The sequence below is a fragment of the Oncorhynchus gorbuscha genome, linkage group LG03, assembly GCF_021184085.1.
Source record: "Oncorhynchus gorbuscha isolate QuinsamMale2020 ecotype Even-year linkage group LG03, OgorEven_v1.0, whole genome shotgun sequence".
Classification (NCBI taxonomy): domain Eukaryota; kingdom Metazoa; phylum Chordata; class Actinopteri; order Salmoniformes; family Salmonidae; genus Oncorhynchus; species Oncorhynchus gorbuscha.
The window spans coordinates 82,529,063-82,555,100 of NC_060175.1; the positions used below are offsets into that span (position 1 = coordinate 82,529,063).

The 26,038-nt window shown below is 42.5% G+C and overlaps 1 protein-coding gene across 1 annotated transcript in view; it reads right to left on the reverse strand.

Annotated features, from left to right (window-relative positions):
- LOC124032048 (metabotropic glutamate receptor 4-like) overlaps positions 1-26,038 on the reverse strand; it is a 316,925-nt gene that overhangs the window by 230,383 nt on the left and 60,504 nt on the right. The window contains exon 2 of the mRNA XM_046344062.1: positions 10,101-11,182. Within this exon, the coding sequence (XP_046200018.1) occupies positions 10,101-10,646 (546 nt within the window). The 5' untranslated portion in view covers positions 10,647-11,182. The remainder of the gene's footprint in view (positions 1-10,100; positions 11,183-26,038) is intronic.

The window sequence follows — 26,038 nt, forward strand, 5'->3', positions numbered from 1 at the left end:
TTGTTTGACTTTGGAAGTGGTTAGAAGTACATCACTTCTTTAGATTGCCTGTGCTTTCCTTTGTGCAATGTTAGGCACTGGACTTACTGTACAGTCGAGCTCTAGCAGAGGTCAATGGAAACATTTGGCTTGATCTGGTGTGCTCTAAACTCTGCCATATAATTAAAAAGACTTAGGAGTAAATCTGGGGTCAAACAGAAGACAGAAGCTTGCCATCTTTGAACACCTGGAAACAACCTACCTGATTTTGGAAACCCTGAACAGTCAAATTAATTGTAACCCTTCTGCAATGATTAAACTGACCCTTGATTGTCATTGCAAATATATCTCATCAGTTACTGTGTTTAGGACAGCTGCCAATGACACTAGACAGTGCATTTCTGTGGTTCTGAGCCTGTGGAGCGTGCCTTGGTCTATAGAGAGGAGAGGACTGGCCAACATGTCAACCTGGCATATTAAATCATTAAAAGCAGGGCTGAGGAGCTGCAGTGTCCTTGAGGATGACCCTAGGACTACTGGGCTGACATATCCAGCCGGCCACACACTCACTTCACGTTCCTCTAATGGCCTCTCCACAGCTGGAGCAGTGACAGCAAACACAGAAAAGAGGGATTCCGAATGTTTAGAGCACTAGATCTGGAGGGGAATGTAAAGGTTTGATTGATCGCCTCAAAGGTGAAAGGGTCTGTTGATTGGAGCAGGCTATCTGAGTGGACAGAGCTGCCCAGAGCTAGTCCGTTATGATTGAGATCGTTGTGGCAGTAAGGTACAGACAGTTCCCATGCAGTAGGCAGTCAACCTGTAGATAACCATTTATCTTACTGCACATACAATATCCTTTCACCACTGTCGCTGGATGTACTTGAAGACCTTCCATTCATAATTACTCAACCCATAGGGTGCGTCTGAAATGGCACCCTATTCCCTACATAGTGCACTACTTTTTATCAAAGCCTGCATAGAGCTCTGGTCAAACATATAGTGCACAATGTGGAATAGGGTGCCTTTTCAGACCAAGCCATAGAGTGATCACAATAACTATCAGATCAGATGATCTATTCCTGTATGCGAGTCAAATAAAGGTACAGTGAATAAAGTAGACCTGACTACAATAAACCACCTCAGGGCGTGCCACACCACTACAGGGTCAAAGTTGAAAAGACACAAAACAGAGTTTCTTAGGAACAAGATTTCACACATGACCTACCTAGCAGCCTCCAAGAAATGTTTAGCATATTTTCAGGCCCACTTAACTGAGAAACGCTTGACAACAAACCCCTTAGCTGGGTAAGTGCTGTGGTCTGTTTAAATAAGTACAGCTCCAGCTTGACAGGGCACAATCCTAGCATAAACTCATGTACTGCACTGTAATCAGCTGAATTCTTTGTTATTTCCTAGTGGTCTATGCTTTGTGTTGCAGTGTTTATAGAAAGCCAAAACCAGGTACCGTGTTATTTCAGGCTACCATACTGGTGCTCTTGCATGAATGGATCCTCGTCCGACACAGTGAGTATGGTGGCATCCTAGGTCAGGGACATATTGGATACAGACGCCTTTTTTCAAACTTCTCAACTATTGTCTGCAAGAGCCCAGATGAGATAGCCTATGGACCAAAAAAATAACAGCATTTTGGTACATTGTTCTTAATTTCACTGTCACAGCCTCAACCATGTGGAAATCAATGCCAATATGGACCAACTTTCCTTCCATCGTGTAAGCTTCAAACATTGCCTTTCAACAGCAGGGAAAAAACGAGGGTACAATTTCAGGAAACAGAGTATGCTGTCACAACAGTTCCCAGCCCCAGGTTCAATACCTACAAGGTGTGTTGTGTTTGTATGGGAGGGGGTCCTCACAGCTTGATTTTTAATAATTGTATGGGACAAATAATAAAAGTAACATAGGAGTACAACACAAGCCCAGAGTCTGTGTTCTGTGTAGGGATTTATTAGAGGCTTTGTCTCTTTTACTGACTGAAAGAGGTCTGGGAAGAGATCATTAGCCAGTAAATGAGAAGTAATCCTTCTCTGACTGTCTGCTAATGTTGGTGTGTATGTACAAATGTTTTGAGCGGGAGCGTGTGTTAATGTTTATGCCCTTCCATTTGTTCTGTCCTGACATTGTTCTCTATTATGATGTAATATCAGAAATACCATGAAAATGTAATACCGTTACTATATCTCAGCATTTAGTTTCAAGACAACATTTGTGAAACTTTACAAAACAATTTAACACATTGTGTATGCTGAAGGTCACTAATGCACTAATGTAATACAAAGCAGATAAATATTCAAACTTTTGAATTAATATTCCATGTCCTAGTTATCTGATGTTCAAATGGTCATTTGTAATGGAACATCGTGACTGCCTCAGAGAAGAGAGAGAGAGAGAGAGAGAGATTCCTCTGTGTGATGGAGGGTAGATGATTCATAAAAGCTAGCTACCATGTTGTCCAATGTGCTCATAGACTGGATGACGTCCAAGCTTCTTACGGTAGCCTGGGGGAGCCCAAACTCACACTAGTCTAGTGTATAAAACTTTATGTTATCCTAGGGAAATTCTGTTTCCATAGCTAGGGCTGACAGTGAGGACTTGTGAAGAGCATAATCAACTGCATAATCAAAACAGTTCCTTTGTGAGAAGGTGTTAAAGTTCACAGTTAGCCATTGTTATGGATTAGGCTCCAGGTGAGAGCATGTCCACCGGAGCCATGGTCCAGTGAGACACGGGTCCCGGCCCACGTAGATGTAAACAGGAAAGTCTGAGCCTTTAGGATAAAACACTTGGGTAAATCCTGTATGCACCATCTCTGTCACTGCTTCAGGCTAGGTAGAGGACATGGGATGGCACAGGAGGGAATTGAACAGACATAGAAAATCTTAGATCAACACAAGTTGACCCTCATTATGCAAAAATTGCAGTGCATTTACATTTGTTAGTGGTTATGTTTTTACATTGTCTGAATGTGTCAGGGATTAAAACAGAGAGTATGTCAATATAGCATATTAGCTGATACCGTCACTCTGATGTAAAACTTGCCGTTTTGGGGGTAACGCATTACAAAGTAACGCATTACAGTAATAATATTACTTTTTGTGGTAACAAGTAATATAATGGAGTGCTGTTCCAATTCGAGAAATAATATTACAGTTACTGATCAAAGATAGTTTGTTTCTTTTTTATCATTCTATTCCTATTACATTTATTGATCCAAATAAAATATTTGTTATGATTATTATTCCCTCTCTGTTGACGCAATATAAAAAAATCCCCTGCCACAGATTGTAATTGTTTTCGTCTTGAGTCTGATGTCCTCTCACCAAGTTCCTGTTAAAGCACACATGCACTACTACTAACTGCTTTAATGAGGGAGATGAAAAATGGCAGAAGCATCTAAAGCATAGAGTTTCTCGGCGTGGAAGTATTCCCATTACATTGATTTGGTAGGAGAACAAAAATGACAAGAATATAGTTGTAAAATGGAAACTGTGCCCATGTAACGGTTTTCTTCTGGTGAAAGAGAGGCGGACCAAAATGCTGCGTGGTGGTTATTCATGTTTTTAATAAAGACGACTATACATGAACAGACTAAACAAACCAAGAAAAGTGAAAACCTAAACAGTCCTATCTGGTGCAAACACAGAGACAGGAACAATCACCCACAAAACCCAACACAAAACAGGCTACCTAAATATGGTTCCCAATCAGAGACAATGACTAACACTTGCCTCTGATTGAGAACCATATCAGGCCAAACATAGAAATAGACAAACCAGACACACAACATAGAATGCCCACCCAGCTCACGTCCTGACCAACACTAAAACAAGGAAAACACATACGAACGATGGACAGAACGTGACAGCCCAGGCGAAAAACACCTCTCCACTGTTCGAAACACAACCTCCAATCTCTTGAAGGACCTGCAAAAGCAACATGCCAAGACAAAACTCATAGCGAAAGACCCCCCGAGGCCTGACCACTGCTGCTGAAGATGACTGTAGGCCTACCTCATACAAGCAACCAAAGCTTGATTTTAATGGTTCAGGGGGAAAATCTGTAACCCAGGGAGAGCTTAACAAGCTTGTAGTTGGGTATGGAAGCTAGTTGTGTTGGTGAATAGGCTTACCTAGTGTAACGTTGACATTGTTTACAACAGTCATCGATCACATTAATTCAAATATATTTCACCTACCAACAACCGTCTGGTCTGTCTTTCCATCTGTACAACAAAACATCTATATGTGATGTATCTCCAGGCAGCAGGTCCAGCAGGTCCCCAAGGGGGGGGGGGGTGCTGCAAGTCACTAATCCTGAGTTCTTTTCGAGGGAACTGTGGGATAGCTCGGCTCTGTTTTGGAGATGTGGCTGTTTAAAGAGTTATAGGAAAAGCCTGAACAGGGTAATACCTAGGCTTAGTGGTGTTAGATTTGGAGACAGAGGGAAAGCAGTAGTGGCAGCTCTGAGACATGCTCAAAATGTCTCAGATGGTATCAATAGTATTGAGAAGTTCTTGAACTCTCTCTTTGAATTTGTGTCACTGTAAATTGTCAGTAAATGAATTGTAACTGAGTTAAATCAAAAGAATTACTGATAATTTAGTGTCATAAATTCAAGAAGACATGTACAGTAATTGGAGAAAATGCAGTATATTAATAGCATGATTGTAACACTGGATTTTCTCCAAAACAATCCTGTCTTTTCACAGGGGGAAGGGTATGAGATTATTCGATAAACACAAAGTGTTGTACATTATTCATGTTGTATGTGGAATGTGTTAAAGAATAAATGAATGTAGGTATTATGCCCTGAGAATACACAATGTAAAATCAGGGCTATTCCACCATAACAGAGTGATGCTGAGACTCTGATTTTTTAAATGATTGCTAAGTTAAACTAACCATACAGCTCTATGCACAAGGATGACTTTCAACAACATCTACTGACATTTTTACAAAAATAAATCTACTTGAAAAACAGTGCAGATGCACTGTTCATTAATTAAATATGTTTTTATGTGCATAGATTGGTATTGTTTGTTTTTACTTTGCAATCATTTGTTTTGGTTTGGCATACATTTTAAAGTAAAAAATGTATAATGGGGTGGAATTATCCATGACTATGCTGAAGGTTACAACATTGGAGTTGTTATCACAGTTGTAGCTTGTCCTGTGTGTCTACCAAAGCACTATATCTCCTTTGCTGTTAAAACCAGTGCTGAAGGTGTTAGTCTTTACAGACGTGTAGTGAATCATTTCAATTACCTCTCTCATAAAGAGGAACAGACCCACAAAATTAAACCATCCGCTTTCAAAAAGAAAAACTAACAACATCCTCCCCTCCCCACCATGCCACGTTTCCTCCATAGACCTGCAGACTAATGAAATGCCAGAAATATATGATTGAACCCCGGCGACCAGCACACATGTGGAGACCACTGCATCGTGCCCCTTCGCCATTACAGCTGGTGTTCCAGCTTTCTGTGGTGGGACTCGGATAGATGAAGATAAAACAGAGCAAAGCTAGGAGGCATGTTTCCGGGCACGCATCTCTTATGGCTGTACTGGGAATTGGCAACTGGGGCCAGGGTCGGTTAAGCGACTTGAGTCTAAACTAATCCTGACTGAAGGAGCTGCTCCGCTGTGGCAGGAGCTCTGCATGAGTGGGAACAGCCGCAATGAACAGTGAGAAAGACAGCTGCAAGGATCAGGTCTGCCCCAATTGTAAAAGTCCTGTTGAGTGGCATGGATAAAACCCTGGCATAACCACTGGCCTGTAAACCCTCAGAAAACAATTGCTTGCAAGTCTTTTGAGCCTTTTGGTTTGCCTCCCTTGTTTGCTTTGCTTGCACAGGATTTTGAAAGTCACAGGCGAGTAGAGAGTTCCCTTTTTTGGAATTATTGGGCATGGATGGGCGGGTAAAGGGATGGAATGGTTGGCTTGAATGACTTGATGTAGTGTGGCTGCACCAAATTACACTTCAGAATAGCTTTTCACTTAGTCAGAATCAGTTCTCCTGGCCAGGCTTCTCTCCTGAATTGCCACAGAGCTACGACGCTGAGGATCCGTGAAGGTGACAGGGCACACCTTGGGAGGCCTGTCTCAGGGTGATAAAGAGAGCTACTGGCTACTGAGGTAGCTACTGAGAGCGTAGCTAATGAATACTACTCACTACACAAGCCAAACTAGCTGTGGTGTAGTTGTGCTTCAGTATTCATCTTCATTCAGTCTGGATGTCATAAGGTGAATGCACCAATTTGTAAGTCGCTCTGGATAAGAGCGTCTGCTAAATGACTTAAATGTAAATGTAAATGTAGTTTTGCCAAATACTCAGCTACTGTAATGACCCAAAAATTCTCAAAGACATATCATTGAAAATCATTCTGATTCCACACATTCCCTACAGCAAGGTCTTTGTACAATTCCCTGTAAAAGTCTGCACAGCAATGTAGAGGAGTCCTGCACACAGAGCAGTGTCATCCTTTCATCACATATTCTAAATGTATTTATTTTTGTCTTTTACAGCCCATGATGGTTCCTGCGGTAATCTAGAGTGAACGGTGTCAACATGTTGAGATGCTGAGAGGAGGAAGGTACAGCGCCTGAGGGTGTCCCATCTCTGTCTCTAATGAGGGAAGAGAAAGGGCCGCAAGGTCTCTCTGCTTCACAGACAGCACAACAGACAGCTAGTTAACCCTCCTCTTACAGCTACCTTCAGGCTCCCCTGTCTTCTCCTCTGAGCTCCTCTCACCTTCCTCCCCTCTCATCTCTGAAGGCATCCTCCCTTCTGCTTAGAAGGCAGAGGTAGACACGTGTGTAGGCTGTTTGTGCGGTAGCAGACGGTACACCTGAGTGGAGGTGGCCGCAGCTCCCCTTTCCTTCTCTGAGAACATATGCTTGTCTCAGCAACACAACATAACCCACAATCATGACTGCCCATGTACATTGTGACATTGTGACAGTGCTGATACAGTAGCCTACACATGACCGAGAGAAACGCTGATATGCACGAAGCCAGAAACGCATCTCCAAGAGATGATCACAAAGCTAGAACCTAACTAAAGCCAGCTTCATCATGACTGGGTAATCAAATGCATTCGCTACAGCATCAAAACCAGCCCTGTGCTCATTAGCCTGGGCGCTAGCACACTTTTCTCCTGCTTATGTTGCAGTAAAAGACCCAACTGATGAGAACATCACCGAACATGAGCAGACAGGGCCAACCATGGAGGGAGGGAGCTTTCAAACCCCAACTGGATCCCTAGGCGGACATTACGTAATCTGGAAGTAAAATATTCATGCAGCACAATAGGGACGGGATCCTGCCTACTGCTCGGGAGTGCTGAGTTAACACTTTACCGAGCCTCAGCCACTTTAAGACTGGGAGAGGGAAGTAGGGAAGAAAGAAAGAAGCATTCTGACAACAACAGCACGCATGCAATGTGTTATGGCCACTACCCTTAGGCTCATAAAGGACATGGAAAAGAACAGCAATAAGAAGGGTTGTAAACCACATTGATATGTAACTGTTGAGCTTGCCTTGCGTGTTCAAACCAAGCAAATTATGGATGAGTCAGATCCCCTAACCCCTGTACGGAAAATAGTTGACTCACCAAGAGTTTCTTGGGTATAGCTTTCAGTATGTGAGGCTGGGACAGCCCTATCCTCAGCTATACTGCAAGTGCTAGTTTTAAAATAAATAAAGTGCATTTTGAAGTGCAAAAACCTGCAAGTGTCCATGTGGAGCTAGAAACAGTCAGTAAAGGCTCTCTGACCTATATCGAATTGTAAAGGAAGTGTACAGACTATATCTTTATTCAGAGCTCACCTAGTGACCTGCACTAAGCTGTGTACTACTTGGCCATCAGCCCTTCATAATTGCACTGAATTAGAAACCAGTGCAATCTTCTCCAAACATCTTTCTGTAGACTGCCTCCCACTTTGATCAACCCTCTCACCACCATCCTCCAATCATCTGAAGAACACACACTCATTCCTGGATGAAAGGGGGAAAAACATAGGTTGTGCAGATGAAAGATATCAGGTCAAGCTCTTGAAATCATTAGAAACAGGAGAAGTATCTATCTGCGGAGGAGTCCTTATATGGAGTTAATTATAGTGACGTGATCCAGCGCCAGGCAGGCTGAGGCAGGCCAGCATGATGTGAGCATGGCACTGGTAAACAGAGGCGTCATGCCCATATGGGGGGCACAAGGGCACATGCCCCCTCAGATTTGTCCTGTTTCAAACATTTTCGGATGTTAAATTAATTACTAAACTTAACCACATTTTATCATAATTATTTATAAAAAAAGATCTGTCAGCTGTATTTTGCACACTGACTTTACCAGGCAAGAGAGTACCTCCCCTATCCTTCCTAGTCAGTGGTTCCTTCCAAGGTGCACCACAGAGCAAAAATATGCTAGGCAGGACCTTAGATATTCTAGTGAGTGTTGACAGTATCGTCAGTGGAGGAGGAGAGGGTGTTGAGTGACACACACAGCGTTTGATTTGATTTGATCTTCCGGTGATGGGCAGGACTCGCAGGACGTATGTTTGTAAATGGATTTGATCAAGCTATGTAGCCTATTGATTCCTCCTTGATGAATAAACAGAATAAACATGTTTAGTTGTTTCCCTGTAATACTAGCCACTAGCAATTTCATGAAGTTAGCTTTAGCTAGCCGTCTAGATACGTTCCCAACCTCCCAACGAGCTACCAAGCCATTTCATGAAGTTAGCTTTAGCTAGCCGTCTAGATACGTTCCCAACCTCCCAACGAGCTACCAAGCCATTTCATGAAGTTAGCTTTAGCTAGCCGTCTAGATACGTTCCCAATCTCCCAACGAGCTACCAAGCCATTTCATGAAGTTAGCTTTAGCTAGCCGTCTAGATACGTTCCCAACCTCCCAACCTCCCAACGAGCTACCAAGCCATTTCATGAAGTTAGCTTTAGCTAGCCGTCTAGATACATTCCCAACCTCCCAACGAGCTACCAAGCCATTTCATGAAGTTAGCTTTAGCTAGCCGTCTAGATATGTTCCCAACCTCCCAACGAGCTACCAAGCCATTTCATGAAGTTAGCTTTACGTTCCCAACCTCCCAACGAGCTACCAAGCCATTTCATGAAGTTAGCTTTAGCTTCCGTCTAACCTCCCAATCTCCCAATGAGCTACCAAGCCATTTCATGAAGTTAGCTTTAGCTAGCCGTCTAGATACGTTCCCAATCTCCCAATGAGCTACCAAGCCATTTCATGAACTTAGCTTTAGCTAGCCGTCTAGATACGTTCCCAACCTCCCAACGAGCTACCAAGCCATTTCATGCTATCAATCAAGTTAGAATAGTTTGTCAAACTATCTTAGCTGCCAAGGTTGCTAGACTTTCGAAAAGCAAGCCATTTCTAAATGTACTGAAAGAGACTCACATTCCTTTCAATATTTTACCCAGAGTTTAGCAGAGATACATAGAAGCATATTTAGGGTTATGATGCGATATACCAGTGTTGCAGTTGTAACTAAACTCCCAAGGCATAAAAGTTCTTAAATAATCAAAGTGCATCATTCATTAAAATGACAATTGAACAGATAAAGAGGTAAGCTTAGCTAACCTAGACATACATTAATTTTTTTACATAGAACTAGGCATAAGGATTGCATAGAATTAGTCTCTTTTTTTGGACTGGAAGTACAGTATATGGTAACAGCTAGCATGCTTTTGTTCTTTGTAATATCACCTAAGAGAGACAACATGGGGTAAAAAGACTAATATAGAAAGCGGTGATTGTTTTATCACATCAACATGTCCATATTGTTGGAAAATGGGACAATAGATATAACCTTTCTCCTTTCATGAAAACACTTGCAAACCCTTTTTACCAGAAAAAGCAACCAAACCATTTATTGACACCCATCACAAAGAATTATACATGCTTCAGCCAATTGCATCACAGATCTCAGTCACAGTGCTTTCATAGTAGAGTATGTAATCTCAGTGCAAGTGTGCTGCCAGCCTACAAACGCCTGTTGGGAGAAACTACTTTCATAGCCACCACCATCATTCACAGCCATTAACCAGAAAGTGTAAGCTGAAAGGAACTTACCCTGAAGAGCCGCAGGATATTGGCAACCATGATTGACACAGAGCTGGCGGAGGCCCCGATGACACCCACCACCCTCTCAGGCTTGGTGATGATGGGCGGCCCGCCGCTCAGGCACTTGATTTCCGTCCCGTCCTTCTCGATGAGAGCCTGGACGAAGGTGAGCGACTGCTCCAGGGCGTGGGTGTCCCGGGAACAGGTGTCCAGGATCCTGGCACCCAGAGTGATGTTGGGCAGCAGCTCGTGGTCGTTGTTAATGCGGTCCAGTGCAAACAGCATGGCCTCCAGTCTGTGGATCCCCTTCTCCTTCTTCAGCTCCCCACAGGCTTTACCATCGTTGCCTCTGGCGTGTACCGGGAAGAGGCCACCAAGAGAGATATCCCCATCTATGCGGATGGAGTTGAGGTGTTTGTGGCCAGGTGTCTTTGGCTTGGCTCCCAGGACTACCAGGATACAGCAGGCCAGGAGCAGGACCTGACAGGGCCCAGCCAGACCACCTCTGTGGCAGCCAGTCTGCCCCCTCTTCATACAGCTTCCCAGAAGATTCATGACGGAAGGCTAAGCTAAACCTGCATCCAACTAAATTGAGTCCCTTAGAAAAATGAAGAAAAAAAAACCCACAAACAAATGTCCTGAGCCGCAATATCCTTCAGAGAACAGAACTCTCTTCAGAAGTCACTTCTCATGTCTCTCAGCTCTGACACCATCTCAGTAATACTAATTAGCTTTCTCGCTCTCTCTCTCTCTGCTGGTGCTGCTGCAGTCTACAGCTGTGACACCTCTCTCTCTCTCTCTATCCACTTCCTTGTGGGGTATTCTTTCTCCCGGCTGTTGGGGAATGTAGACGGTGTGGAGTTACTAAACAGATTGGGGCGAGTCGGGAGTGGGTCCGTGGAGAGACATCTTAGGGAGAACAAAGGTGGGATATAAGCCTCCTCTTTTCTGCTCCTCCAGAGCCGGTCAGGGGTGTTTATCTTCTCTCTCTCACCCCCCTGGAGCAGGCAGAAAGTCTAGAGTCAGCCCAAGCAGGCCTGCAGGTACTCAGACATGGCCTCCCACCTCGAGCTCAGAAAGACAGCAGACTCCTGAAAGATTAAAGGAGAAAGGAATGAGATTCTGAGAAAAAGACAGGAGTAAGAGAGAGCTCTGTTTAAAAAACAGATGAGATGAAATGGGATTTCATTGGGTCTAATCAACAATAGATTTTTCCCAGCGTGCACGGCTTTGAAGGGATATGCTGCATATTACTTTCCCACATGGTCCTTATAACAATTACTGAGACTCTCAATTGTTGTTATCTCCCACGCACTGCTTTCAGTTCAATGAAACATGAAATACATTTTTCACAAACTCTCTTCTATGATAAAAGGCAGATAAGAAGCAGAGTCTACTTCTTCATTGCTTTTACATTTCATAAACATATCTGAGGATATGCAACAGCACTGGAGGGTCACGGTTTCTATCAGATAGTGGATAGAAATATTCAAGCAGAAAAATCCCCAAGCCTACTGCATTAGTAGAAACGCCTTTTGGGATATTTCCATTTTACACCTTCGCTTCACTTGCTTTTAGAGCACTGTTATGAAGGCCATGGGCATAACTGATTCAGAGCCTAGCTGGCACGAGTGCATAGGCTGCTTAGTAAACACATCCCAATCTCTTCATGTGGAGAGCAGACCCACTGGGCAAAAACGGGTTGAATCAACATCATTTCAACCAAAAATATTATGTGAAGATGTTGAATCGTTGATTGGATTTGCAAAAAGTCATCAACTTAAGGGCATTTAGTCTACCTAAATCCAATTGCATGGTGCATTTTTTTGTTGATTTCACATTGAATTCACATTATGTTGATAACTCAACCAAATGTAAATCAAAACTAGACGTTGAACTGACATCTGTGCCCAGTGGGAAGTCTCTCCATGGTGTTTTACCAAAGGGTTATAAAATATCCTGCTTCAAATTGAGAATGCAGGATGTTCATAATCTAAGGAGGGATGTTCCCTGACTGATGAAGACATCTGCTTGCACCCCACATTCCCCTCGCTCAGTTCTCCTCTCCAAACCTATCATCTCAGCTGTATGACTTCTGTTTCTATTTGGACGCTAGCAGAAGCACACTTTGTTGTGTGTGTGTGTGTGTGTGTGTGTGTGTGTGTGTGTGTGTGTGTGTGTGTGTGTGTGTGTGTGTGTGTGTGTGTGTGTGTGTGTGTGTGTGTGTGTGTGTGTGTGTGTGTGTGTGTGTGTGTGTGTGTGTGTGTGTGTGTGTGTGTGTGTGTGTGTGTTGCTGACGAGGGTGTCATCCCCCAACAGCAGACATTTCCACTGTGCCAGACTAATAAAGTGGTGGATGTGTGCTCAGTCTGTCTCTGTTCTCTGCTCCTCTGTCTCCGTGTGTGTGTCTCTCTCTATCTCCTGTCTCTCACTCTTTCCACCCCCCATCCCTCTCTTCCTCTCTTTCATTGACTTTCCCAGGCATAGCCAATCAGTCCAACAGCAACTGCCTAACAGGCATCCCACATACTGCGCTAAGCCACAACTGGCATTACCTGTGATGGAGGATAGGAAGAGCACCTGGCAGGAAACAGGTCAACATAAAAGGAGATACATGCTGCTCCTTAACCCCAACAATGGGTAGTAGGGTTCCTCTGTTGTGGCTTTGATGTCCCTGATTATAGTTACAGGACAGTACTAGAGAGTGGTTTACGGGAATAGATGCTTTCTCCAGACCCGTATCAGCTAACAGGTTTTCTAGTATATAGTATTGGTGGCTTGAGGTTGGATAAAGATGCGCAGATATGGCTGATTGAAATATAACTGCCTTAGCTTGCTGCCTTGCCTCGTGAATTAAAGACGGCACTGCAGGCACATGCAGCTTCTGTTATTTTCACCATCAAATAGTAAGGACATCCCGCTCCAGTAACTACAGTAAGTAGACACAGAGAGAGGCCTAGCTGCTTTACGCTGGCTTCTCCTGTCCTGCTGGGATCCAAAAGGAGATATTTATATCGACACGCTCAGATCAGCCTCCTAAAACACAGCATCCATAATGGATGAAGGCTCAGCTGAAGCACAACATCTAGTTCTGGAGAGAGGGACTAAGGACTGAGGGGGGATACAACGTACAAAGCTTTTGTTAAGGAAAGAGGAGGAGAGATGAAGAGAGATGGAGCGAGATGAAACAGACGCAGCACAGGGTCCATGGAGGATAATAAGGCTGGCTAAGGGGGACACTCACTCACTTCCTTCTACATTTGACATTTTTGTAATTTAGCAGTTTATCTTATCCGGAGTGACTTAGTTACAGATGACTTACATTCATCTTAAGATAGCTAGGTAAGACAATCACATTATCATAGTCGCAGTAAGTACATTTTTCTCAATGAAGAAGTTATCAGCAAAGTCAGCAGGCTACAAGAAGGAAAAGACGAGAGCAAGTTGTATTTATTTTTCTAACGCCCAGGAAGCTCAGAATCAAAATCAGCTCTGCAAGCGTTATAATGTCAATATGCTTAGTTGTGATGACATACACAAAATGTTTAAGTTATGTTGCACAATACATTCCCTTAATGTTGTAAGAATGAATGCATTTTATGACATTGATAGCATATTTGTTGTAGGTTTAACATAATATCCCACTGATGTTCACGCAATGTATATTTTTCCTCTGAACATTTGAAGAACGTTTAGAAAACGTTCTGTTTTGCCTAATATTACCACAACATTCTCAGCATGCAAATGTTTATGTCTTTAAGGCAGATTGGAATACATCCCCTTTCTGTTTCTCTCCAGATTTAATGGCAATTTGCATTTGAGGACTGTATTGTAGGTTAAATAGAGACACGTGGTATGTTAATTTCATTCGTATGACATTTGTACTGCATTTAATCATACAAACACAACAAAAAAAAAATTACACTTGCTACAGTATGTTGACAATCTGCACATGTCGGGTTTGAACTCACATCATTAACTCTCCTCTAGTAGATAGCTGTGGTGTTGTGGGGTGTCTTCAGTCAAATCTAGTTCATCAGGATACAGAACACAATTTCTGAGTTATTGAAATGTTCCCATTCTCTTCATATGCTGTGTACTTGTAACACTGTGTTCTCCTTCTTCATCACGTATTGAAAGTTTTATGAAACACATTCTGTCAACATGCTTGGAACATCAAATAAATGTTTTCTGCACCCTGATTACAAACATTATCTGAATGTCAGCACAACTGGACAGTTTTTGTGTTTTGGGAACATAAAACAATACATGTTTTTGATGTTATCATCCTAATTTTAGATCAAATTCTAACTAGAACTTAATGGGAATCTTAGTTAATGTTCTGGGAATGTTACCGGTCTGCTGCGTACCATGGGTGTATCCCATACATACAACTAATAACAATTGTTCATAGGGAGGCTGGTCAGAGCCTGGTAGACTACACCGGTGCCGAGATAGTTATATTGGCAGTAATAATGGCAGTAATAACTGGTTAGGCCGACAACTTAGGCCTACTATAGTCAGGTAGTTCTATTGATTTATTTGTTTTTTGTTTTTCGACATTCTTAATGTTCTACCACATAATAAATAACACTACACCTGATTTTACACATTTGACTTTGCCTCCTGTTGCATCCTACACTTAAGGCTGTGAGTCCTGCTACCACTGAACAAATCTGTACCCAGAAAGTAATGATCCTCCTTAGTAAACTGTACTTTGTTGCCTCAGCTACGAACAGAATTACAACATTATCTGAGTGGCCTGAAAAAGAATATATTTGTCTTTCTCTCTACCCAGGGTAATCAGCTCTTTGGATAATTCTCTATGAAATCATAATCTACAGATGATCATTTAAGAAGCTGCAGGCCAGTTATCTGCAGGCCAGTTATCTACAAATCTACAAATCTCCTTCCCCCCACGTTAAGATTACAAAGCTAATACAACAAGGAAGATAATTATAGCGTAGTGGCCAAACAGTGCAGAGAAATAAATAGCTTCAGCACAGGACAATCCTCCTGTAAAATGACAAGAAACCAGATCAGAATAACAAGTCCTGGAACTATGGCACAAAGCGGGAAAAAGTCCCCCATATCCTATCTCCCATTCCCAGGAAACAAATCAGATTAAATATAGCTGACTCTTCCTGAGTTTCCTCTTACTCTCTCTTTCCCTTTCCCTCTCCATATCTATCCCTTTCCCTCTTCCTCAGTCTCTCTCACCCCCCTTATCTTATGCTCCCTCTCTCTCTTAGCCAATGTGGACACAAGTCATGTGCCTGGGCCGTGCCCTTTGTTGTCAGCGTCAGAAACTACACGCAAGTTGGCATCTCCACCAGATGTCCTAGTCACAGGACCCAGATAGGGAGAGGAGATCAACATCAGCTGTCTTTCTATCCAAGGGGACTAGGAAGTATAGGGGGAAATTGCTGACTCTACACAGCAACTCAGTGGGAATTGAACTGTTTGTGCCATTATGGGCCGTCTTAATACCTGGCTGGTGTATACAAACAGGATGCATTAGCTGCAAACAAATGGCCCATGGACCAATATGACTGTCTGGATGGAATAGGGAGCCAGAGCAGGGGACACAACACTGTTAAATTTCAGATCCCTTCGCTGATGCCAGGTAATGTCATGCACTGTGCTAATAGGGCCGTCAGAGTGCGGTTGGGAAGCCATGCGTCTGACAGTGATATCCTTATCTGACAGGAGACTGCTGTTTGGCCGTTATGCTTCGCCAGCACTCATACTTAGGCCCCAAATGGGCAATAGGATCACAGTGGGGAGCAGAGATTAAATATTGTGTCTGGGGAGAGCACAAATAGGCTTTTCTGTCTCATTGTACACAGTACTGGTGTATAATGCTCCTCAGTGTCAATATAGGATAAGCAAGTGTTTTACTGCATTGAAGACAAACATATCTGCCTTGTTTTATCAGGAAGGGCTCATACCACCCTTTTGTTGGCATACAAACAAATATACACCCACATACATCCACCGACACACATACAACAACCTGTATCCATCGCTATCCAAACTCAGAAATGTTAGATAGGGTGAAGATCTCATCCCTACCAGACATGAAGGAATCTCCAGAAAGTATGTCAGATACTTTAAAGGGCATAGAACTAAGCCAGTGAGATCAACCACTACTGGTGTTGCATTTGATGGTGGCTATGACTGACTGTCACTTGAGTGGGAGAAAGAGAGAAAGTATTTCCTCACTGTCAGAGACTGCTAGCAGTGTCATATCCTGAACTAGTACAGACATGTACAAGCAATCTCAAATCAGCATGTGGTCACTTGTCTAAGACAGGTGCAGAAAACGCTTTATCTTTACTAGCATAAAGGATCTTTTTTAAACACCAGCATTAACAAATGTACATATTGAGGAAAGCAATTCTAATTTCAAGAGAGAGAACGGAGAAAGAGAGAGAGAGAACGAGAATGAGAAGAGAAAGAAAGAGAGAGAGAATGAGAAAGAGAGAGAAAGAGAAAGAAAGAGAAAGAGAGAGAGAAAGAGAGAGAAAGAGAAAGAAAGAGAAAGAGAAAGAAAAAGAGAGAGAAAAAGAGAGAGAAAAAGAGAGAGAAAGAGAGAAAAAAAGAGAGAGAAAGAGAGAAAAAAAGAGAGAGAAAGAGAGAGCGAAAGAGAAAGAAAGAGAGCGACGGAGAGAGTGAAATTAAAAGAGAGAAATATAAAAAGTAAAAGAAATAGAAAGTGAGAGATGGTGTCTTTAATGATAGTTGCCATGCCTTCCACCTGGCAACTCCAACCTCGGCCAACAGCCCCCCCCCCCAAATCCAGATAGCAGATGTTCTGGAAGAACTGCAAAACCTGGACCCGTACAAATCAGCTGGGCTTGACAATCTGGACCCTCTATTTCTGAAACTATCCGCCGCCATTGTCGCAACCCCTATTACCAGCCTGTTCAACCTCTCTTTCATATCGTCTGAGATCCCCAAGGATTGGAAAGCTGCCGCAGTCATCCCCCTCTTCAAAGGGGGAGACACCCTGGACCCAACCTGTTACAGACCTATATCCATCCTGCCCTGCCTATCTAAGGTCTTCAAAAGCCAAGTCAACAAACAGGTCACTGACCATCTCAAATCCCACCGTACCTTCTCCGCTGTGCAATCTGGTTTCCGAGCCGGTCACGGGTGCACCTCAGTCACCCTCAAGGTACTAAACGATATCATAACCGCCATCGATAAAAGACAGTACTGTGCAGCCGTCTTCATCGACCTTGCCAAGGCTTTCGACTCTGTCAATCACCATATTCTTATCAGCAGACTCAGTAGCCTCGGTTTCTCGGATGACTGCCTTGCCTGGTTCACCAACTACTTTGCAGACAGAGTTCAGTGTGTCAAATCGGAGGGCATGCTGTCCGGTCCTCTGGCAGTCTCTATGGGGGTGCCACAGGGTTCAATCCTCGGGCCGACTCTTTTCTCTGTATATATCAATGATGTTGCTCTTGCTGCGGGCAATTCCCTGATTCACCTCTACGCAGACGACACCATTCTATATACATCCGGCCCGTCCTTGGACACTGTGCTATCTAACCTCCAAACGAGCTTCAATGCCATACAACACTCCTTCCGTGGCCTCCAACTGCTCTTAAACGCTAGTAAAACCAAATGCATGCTTTTCAACCGTTCGCTGCCTGCACCCGCACGCCTGACCAGCATCACCACCCTGGATGGTTCCGACCTTGAATATGTGGACATCTATAAGTACCTAGGTGTCTGGCTAGACTGTAAACTCTCCTTCCAGACTCATATCAAACATCTCCAATCGAAAATCAAATCTAGAGTCGGCTTTCTATTCCGCAACAAAGCCTCCTTCACTCACGCCGCCAAACTTACCCTAGTAAAACTGACTATCCTACCGATCCTCGACTTCGGCGATGTCATCTACAAAATTGCCTCCAACACTCTACTCAGCAAACTGGATGCAGTTTATCACAGTGCCATCCTTTTGTCACTAAAGCACCTTGTACCACCCAACACTGCGACCTGTATGCTCTAGTCGGCTGGCCCTCGCTACATATTCGTCGCCAGACCCACTGGCTCCAGGTCATCTACAAGTCCATGCTAGGTAAAGCTCCGCCTTATCTCAGTTCACTGGTCACGATGGCAACACCCATCCGTAGCACGCGCTCCAGCAGGTGTATCTCGCTGATCATCCCTAAAGCCAACACCTCATTTGGCCGCCTTTCGTTCCAGTTCTCTGCTGCCTGTGATTGGAACGAATTGCAAAAATCGCTGAAGTTGGAGACTTTTATCTCCCTCACCAACTTCAAACATCTGCTATCTGAGCAGCTAACCGATCGCTGCAGTTGTACATAGTCTATCGGTAAATAGCCCACCCATTTTTACCTACCTCACCCCCATACTGTTTTTATTTATTTACTTTTCTGCTCTTTTGCACACCAATATCTCTGTATATATATATATATATACCTGTACATGACCATCTGATCATTTAGCACTCCAGTGTTAATCTGCAAAATTGTTCTCAACTAGCCTACCTGGTTAAATAAAGGTGAAATAAAAATAAAATAAAAAATAAAAGTCCATCCCTGCAGATTGTAAATTGTATATCTCATCCTTCCCCTGCAGATTGTAAATTGTATATCTCATCCTTCCCCGGGGACACTGAATAAAGTCAGATTGCAGCAGATGTAGCCAGATTTGTGTTACCTAACAGTTAATCTATTATTAATTAATCTGTAACATGCCAGAGGGTCAATCTGGGAAACAGCTCAGGATCTTTTTCAGGAATATGACCGGCAAGGAAAATAAATGACACAGAGTACACTACAATGACGTATTATAATCTTGGCAAGTATCACATCAATTTATTGTGAATATGTTCCTTGCGCAATGAGTCAAAACAGAGGTAGTGAAAAAGAAGGGAGGAGGGGAGGTGAGAGAGAGAGAGAGAGAGAGATGGAAAGCCCCATGGAGTGTGCACCATGTTCATTACATGCATTGTTACTCCGTATTATGCTATCTGCATTCATCCCACCTCTATAATAGACATCAGATACTCACCTCAAAGCTAATTCCTTTCCTGGGTCTGCTGCCCTATTCATAGACTCCCTCCATCCTCTGTAAGCTCACTCACACAAGGATAAATGAATATTGGGAAAAATAATGTATTCACTAATTAACAGTTCATGAAAAATGCAATTTTCATTAACAAACAAAGTCTGCCCTGCTTCCTCGGGCTATAGATAGAGGATGATACGATGTGTGATTAGTCTGGTGATTCTCAGTGTGGGGGGACCCAGTATGAGCCTAAACAACAACTATTTGCCACGTCAAACATGATTACAACACTATGTCACACCGACAATTAGACCAGGAATGTCTGACTATAAACGGCATATTGAGTTGATAACGGCTAACAAAATTCTTCTGTCTTTCTAGTTGGCGCTGTCTTTGGTGCTAGTGTTGGTGGTATAAGCAATGATAGTACAGTATAAAGATAGTTTTTGCCTACTTCTCCAATTGAAAGCACCGATCTCACTTGTAGGCGATGTCATGGCAATGTTGGCTAACTAAGCTCATGCACAGAAACACATCATCGGGTCTAACGGTCATTTCGCGCCGAACTGCGCAATGTGCAGGTCATCAAATTAAAGGCACTCCTTCGATATTCACTGAGTGGACAAAATATTAGGAACATCTGCTCTATCCTTGACAAACTGATCAAGTGAATCCAGATGAAAGCTATGATCCCTTATTGATGGCACTTATTAAATCCACTTCAATCAGTGTAGATGAAGGAGAGGAAAAGGATAAAGAAGGATTTTTAATCCTTGAAACAATTGAGACATGGATTGTGTGTGCGCCATTCAGACGGTGAATTGGCAAGACAAAATATTTAAGTGCCTTTGAACAGGGTATGGTAGTAGGTGCCAGGCATACCGGTTTGAATGAATCAAGAACTGCACCGCTGCTGGGTTTTTCACACTAAACAGTTTTCTGTGTGTATCAAGAATGTTCTACCACCCAAAGGACATCCAGCCAATCTGACACAACAGTGGGAAGCATAGGAGTCAACATGGGCCAGCATCCCTGTGGAACGCTTTCGACACCTTGTAGAGTCCATGCCCTGACGAATTGAGGCTGTTCTGAGGGCGAACGGGGGTGCACATCAATATTAGGAAGGTGTTCATAATGTTTTGTACACTCAGTGTAAAGTTGTTTTGGACAACAACAAAAAAATCAAGCGTATCAGTTTGTCACTTCCACGAGGTTGGAGTAATAAAATGTTCAACTACTTAACATATTGGCTCAAATCAAGGTTGACATGTATTTTTTAAATTAACAACCAAGGAAGAATTTTTCACATCTCTCAATGACTTTAATTCCAGTTTGTCTACAAATTATTAATTGATATGTTAGATTCCTAACTCCATCTCAACAAAATATCTAATTTAAATAACAGGATTGAATCAAATCAAACTTTAAATGCACTTTAAATACATTTTGATTTGATTTAGTACTATTCTTCCCCTTAGATTTTTGGTTGTTGATGGAGACGTGAATCCAACATATTAATTATTAATTTGTAGACAACTGGAGCCAGACTAATTCAGTGGAACCATCCAATAAGAAGATACAGCACCTTCAAATGTTGATATATTGTTTTGTTGACAACCAAACAATATCACTAAATATCATTACATTTGTAATCAACCAGCTTGAAACCTTAGGCCTATTGTATTGTTTGAATTCTGGGTTGAATTGAAATAATAGCTGTTGATGATTTAGAAAAATGGTATAGGACTAAACAGCATCATTGATGGTGAATAAGTGATAAAGTATGGTCACATTTAATTTGCTCTGTTAAACCTACCCTTTGGTAGGACTTCGATAGTAACAGTGAATCTATCTAGTTTTTAAGTGGAGACCTCTCAATCATTCTCATGGTAGCATATTGGTAATAGTCAGTGACAGCAGCGCTGGCCTTGGTTAAACCCTGGATGGAAGACCAAAGGGTAGCTGTAGATAGATCAATTCCCCAGTAGGAGGTGCTGCCCAGCAAATACCTTGGTTTTTTTGTCTGATAGTGGATAGAAAGTTGAAGATCTGATGTCGTTTTAAAGGTACAAATTCAACATATTTTAAGGTTTGTCTATGTTGACATTTGGTTACCATGATGACAATCTCGTAGTTGAAATTGCACACTCAGTATTAATGCCATTAAAATGGTCTTCCTCCCACAACTGCTCTACCTATATCAGAACATCCCAGTATTCATACCTAAATCCTTTCAAAAACAACTGGACTCAATTATCAATCCTTTCATCTGGGATTATAAAACACACAGGATAGGTAAAAAACACCTCTGTAAATCCAAGATGGAAGGAGGATTGTCTCTCCCAAATTTTATATTTTATTACTGGGCCGCTAACCTCCGCGTTGTTACGTTTCTGTTGGATGACGTACTTCCGGCATCCAGCTGGCTTAGTATGGAGCGTGAGGAGTGTCACCCCTTCTCTATTGGCGCTGTGATTTTGTCGCCTGTCAATCTGAAGATGTCACTTTATTGTAACAATCCTATTATACATAGCACAGTCCGAATCTGGAAGCAAATTAAAGTCCACTTTGAGCTTAGACCAATGTCATTCATGCTCCCTGTCGCCAGGAATCCCTCCTTTGCCCCTTCTAACCTTGACAACACCTTTGAGCGATGGGGAGAGTTGGGGATAAGTACCATAGGGGATTTATACATAGAAGGGACCTTTGCTTCCTTTGAGTTGCTGAGGGAAACTTATAATCTTCCCAGAAGTAATTTCTTCAGATACCTACAAATTAGAGACTACGTTAGAAAACACCTCCCAACATTTGGGAATGCTAAACCTTCCATGTTTGATGCATAAAAATATGCCCCACCCCCATCACGTCTATATGATGCTTTTCAATCTGTTTGCACACCTTCTACAGATGCCATCAAGGCAAAATGGGAGGAAGAACTAGGGACTGACATCTCGGTGGCAGACTGGGAAGAGAGCTTGGAGTATATCCACACATGCTCCATTAATTCCAGACATCGTCTCATACAATTCAAGGTATTACACAGATTACACTATTCCAAAACTAAACTGCATAGAATATTTCCTGACACATCCCCTACATGTGATAAATGTCAGGCTACGCAGGATACACTACTCCACTGCTTTTCCCTATGCTCTAGCTTGCATGGTTATTGGTGTGGAATTTTTGGGATCCTCTCTGAAGTTTGAGACTTCAATAGATCCAGACCCGCTTCTGATAATCCTGGGAGTATCTGAGTCCCTAAACGGATTAACCAACCCCCAAAAACAACTAATCTCGTACGGTCTCATCTCGGCAAAAAAACTAATCTTGTTGTTTTGGAAAAGGAGGGAAGCGCCCTCTGCCAAATTATGGCTCAGTGAACTGGCAAACACTGTACACTTAGAAAGAATTAGATATATTCTGAAAATAAATTATCAACATTTGATCAAATCTGGCAGCCTTTCCTCTCCTACTTGGACGAGTCGGCGCTGTGAATTTGTACTTATTAACGCTCTCTCAATTGTAATATTTTAATCTACCTTTGGGCAGCATGTGCTGGCCCTGCCACCCGAGCAGTTGGGAGGGGGGACATCTTCCCTCTTTCTTTCTACGTGTCCTTGTTTTGTATGTCGTGTTTTGTATTATTTGTTCTGCACCCAGAACTCTGGGTCTTGTTGTTCCTGTGTGCTCTTTTATGTTTAGATAAGAATTGTATACTTGTCTTGTATACCTATACCATTCTTGTGTGTGTTTAATAAAAATATTTGAAACAGAAATTGCACACTCAAAACAACTGTTTACTGTACGTTGATGACTTTTTTTCAAATCCAATGTATTTTCCACAATGAAATATGTTGACTAATTAAGTTGAAACAACATTGATTCAACCATTTTGTGCCCAGTGTGAAACCAGTGAAGCAACTAGCAAGACGAGCTAGTAGCAGAAGTTCCATGCATGTCCCACTTGGCTTGGGCAAATGTTTCATGTCGCACCACAGTTTACAACAAGCTCTTTGAGCATGGCTTGTCTATTCAAGAGGCTAACACTGCGGTTTACCATAAGCACTTGAATATAATGTGCCCTAAATGTGCCATGTGAATGAGATGCAGTGAACCACTGCAGCATACTCACCCAGCTGCAAGGCTCTACCCTCATATTATACTGTAGGGGTTGCACTACAAACCTACTCAAACACCACTAGATCAAGCAATACATTTGCTTAATGATAATGCAATACATAATTTCCAATGCAACACAATATTAATATGAGGATCACCTAATGCTCTCATAAATCAGAACAGCGAGACTTGCAAAATGGCTGACATGACACCATACCGCTTTGCTAGGTGAGACCAAGTCACTAATATTCGAGTCACAAGCAAGTCACAAGGTCTGAGTCCCAAGTAGAACATTTTAATAGCAAGTTGAATCAAGTCACAAGTCAAGTAAAAATAAATCTATATATGCTATGACATGTTCAACTACACATTGTTATCTATTTATTGAGGCTACCAGACAGCCATTTTCATTATTTTATCTACGACATAGGGACCATGTAGCAGTCATAAGGGCATGACATCAGGAAATTCTAAAATTGATTCCCCCCCTCATCAATCTACACACAATACCCCATAAAGCAAAAACATAGCAAAAACAGGTTTTTAATACATTTTTGCAAATGTATTAAAAGATAAAAACAGATACCTTATTAACATAAGTATTCAGACCCTTTGCTATGTCACTCGAAATTGAGATCACGTGCATCCTGCTTCCATTGATCAACCTTGAGTTGTTACTTAGACACAGGCAGTAGTGTTAACACATAACATTAGCTGTGTGTGATAGCTTGTGTGAGTGAGTGTGCATCACCTGGTAGACAGCTAATGATACAGGATCATTACGCAAAATTGTACTCAGCATCATCTTGATACAGTATGTGTGCAAGAAAAGTTCAACATTCACCTGCTACCATTTCTGTCAAGCATAGCTACTACTTGATGCATTCGTTCGATACATATCAATGAATGCACCACACAGAACGCAATGCAACTGCACAGACAACACTGCAAAGGCTGCAAGGCAAACGTAGCCTGTACTTACGGTGTCCCAAAATGCAAAGGTGTGATCGAGGCGTTATACAGCCCATTTTCACCAGATGCGCTGTCAGCAGGAAAAGTTCCATCCCATTCATTTTCAACCAGTGCACGCAGGAATTGTTGGAAGTTGAGCAGCGAGAACCTTACTTTATGCAAATGTCACGAAACGCAACCACCATGGGCGTTAAACCGTTCAAGTGAGGACTGAGGAGCAGATGTATTATTATTTTTCTTTATTCTTTTCCTCTAACACCCCTCCCCTAATTGAAGTAAACTAATGGACAACAACACTTAGGCTTCTACTTCTAGTTTATACACACTACATACATTTTACAAACACAGTATATTTTTATTTTGTTATTTTTTAGTCTCATCCTTCAGCTACCCTTAACCCCTCCCATATATCTCTGAAGGATATCCAGTTTTAATTTATTTTTGCCTTATATTTTTCAACTGTGCTGTGATCTTTCACAAAAGTTCTGAACCAACATTGGGGAGAACAAGTATTTGATACACTGCCGGTTGTGCAGGTTTTCCAACTTACAAAGCATGTAGAGGTCTGTAATTTTTTTATCATAGGTAGACTTCAACTGTGAACAAAAATCCAGAAAATCACATTGTATGATTTTTAAGTAATTAATTTGCATTTTATTGCATGACATAAGTATTTGATCACCTACCAACCAGTAAGAATTCCAGCTCTCACAGACCTGTTAGTTTTTATTTAAGAAGCCCTCCTGTCATCCACTCATTACCTGTATTAACTGCACCTGTTTGAACTCGTTACCTGTATAAAAGACACCTGTCCACACACTCAATCAAACAGACTCCAACCTCTCTACAATGGCCAAGACCAGAGAGCTGTGTAAGGCCATCAGGGATAAAATTGTAGACCTGCACAAGGCTGTGATGGGCTACAGGACAATAGTCAAGCAGCTTGGTGAGAAGGCAACAACTTGTTGGCACAATTATTAGAAAATGGAAGAAGGTCAAGATGATGGTCAATCACCCTTGGTCTGGGGCTCCATGCAAGATCTCACCTTGTGGGGCATCAATGATCATGAGGAAGGTGACAGATCAACCCAGAACTTCATGGCAGGACCTGGTCAATGACCTGAAGAGAGCTGGGACCACAGTCTCAAAGAAAACCATTAGTAACACACTACACCGTCATGGATTAAAATCCTGCAGTGCACACAAGGTTCCACTGCTCAAGCCAGCGCATGTCCAGGCCCGTCTGAAGTTTGCCAATGACCATCTGGATGATCCAGAGGAGGAATGGGAGAAGGTCATGTGGTCTGATGAGACAAAAATAGAGCTTTTTGGTCTAAACTCAACTCGCCATGTTTGGAGGAAGAAGAAGGATGAGTACAACCACAAGAACACCATCCCAACCGTGAAGCATGGAGGTGGAAACATCATTCTTTGGGGATGCTTTTCTGCAAAGGGGACAGCACTACTGCACCGTATTGAGGGGAGGATAGATGGGGCCATGTATCGCGAGATCTTGGCCAACAACCTCCTTCCTTCAGTAAGAGCATTGAAGATGGGTCGTGGCTGGGTCTTCCAGCATGACAACAACCTGAAACACACAGCCAGGGCATCTTAGGAGTGGCTCCGTAAGAAGCATCTCATGGTCCTGGAGTGGCCTAGCCAGTCTCCAGACCTGAAGCCAATAGAAAATCTTTGGAGGGAGCTGAAAGTCCATATTGCCCAGCGACAGTCCCGAAACCTGAAAGATCTGGAGAAGGTCTGTATGGATGAGTGGGCCAAAATCCCTGCTGCAGTGTGTGCAAACC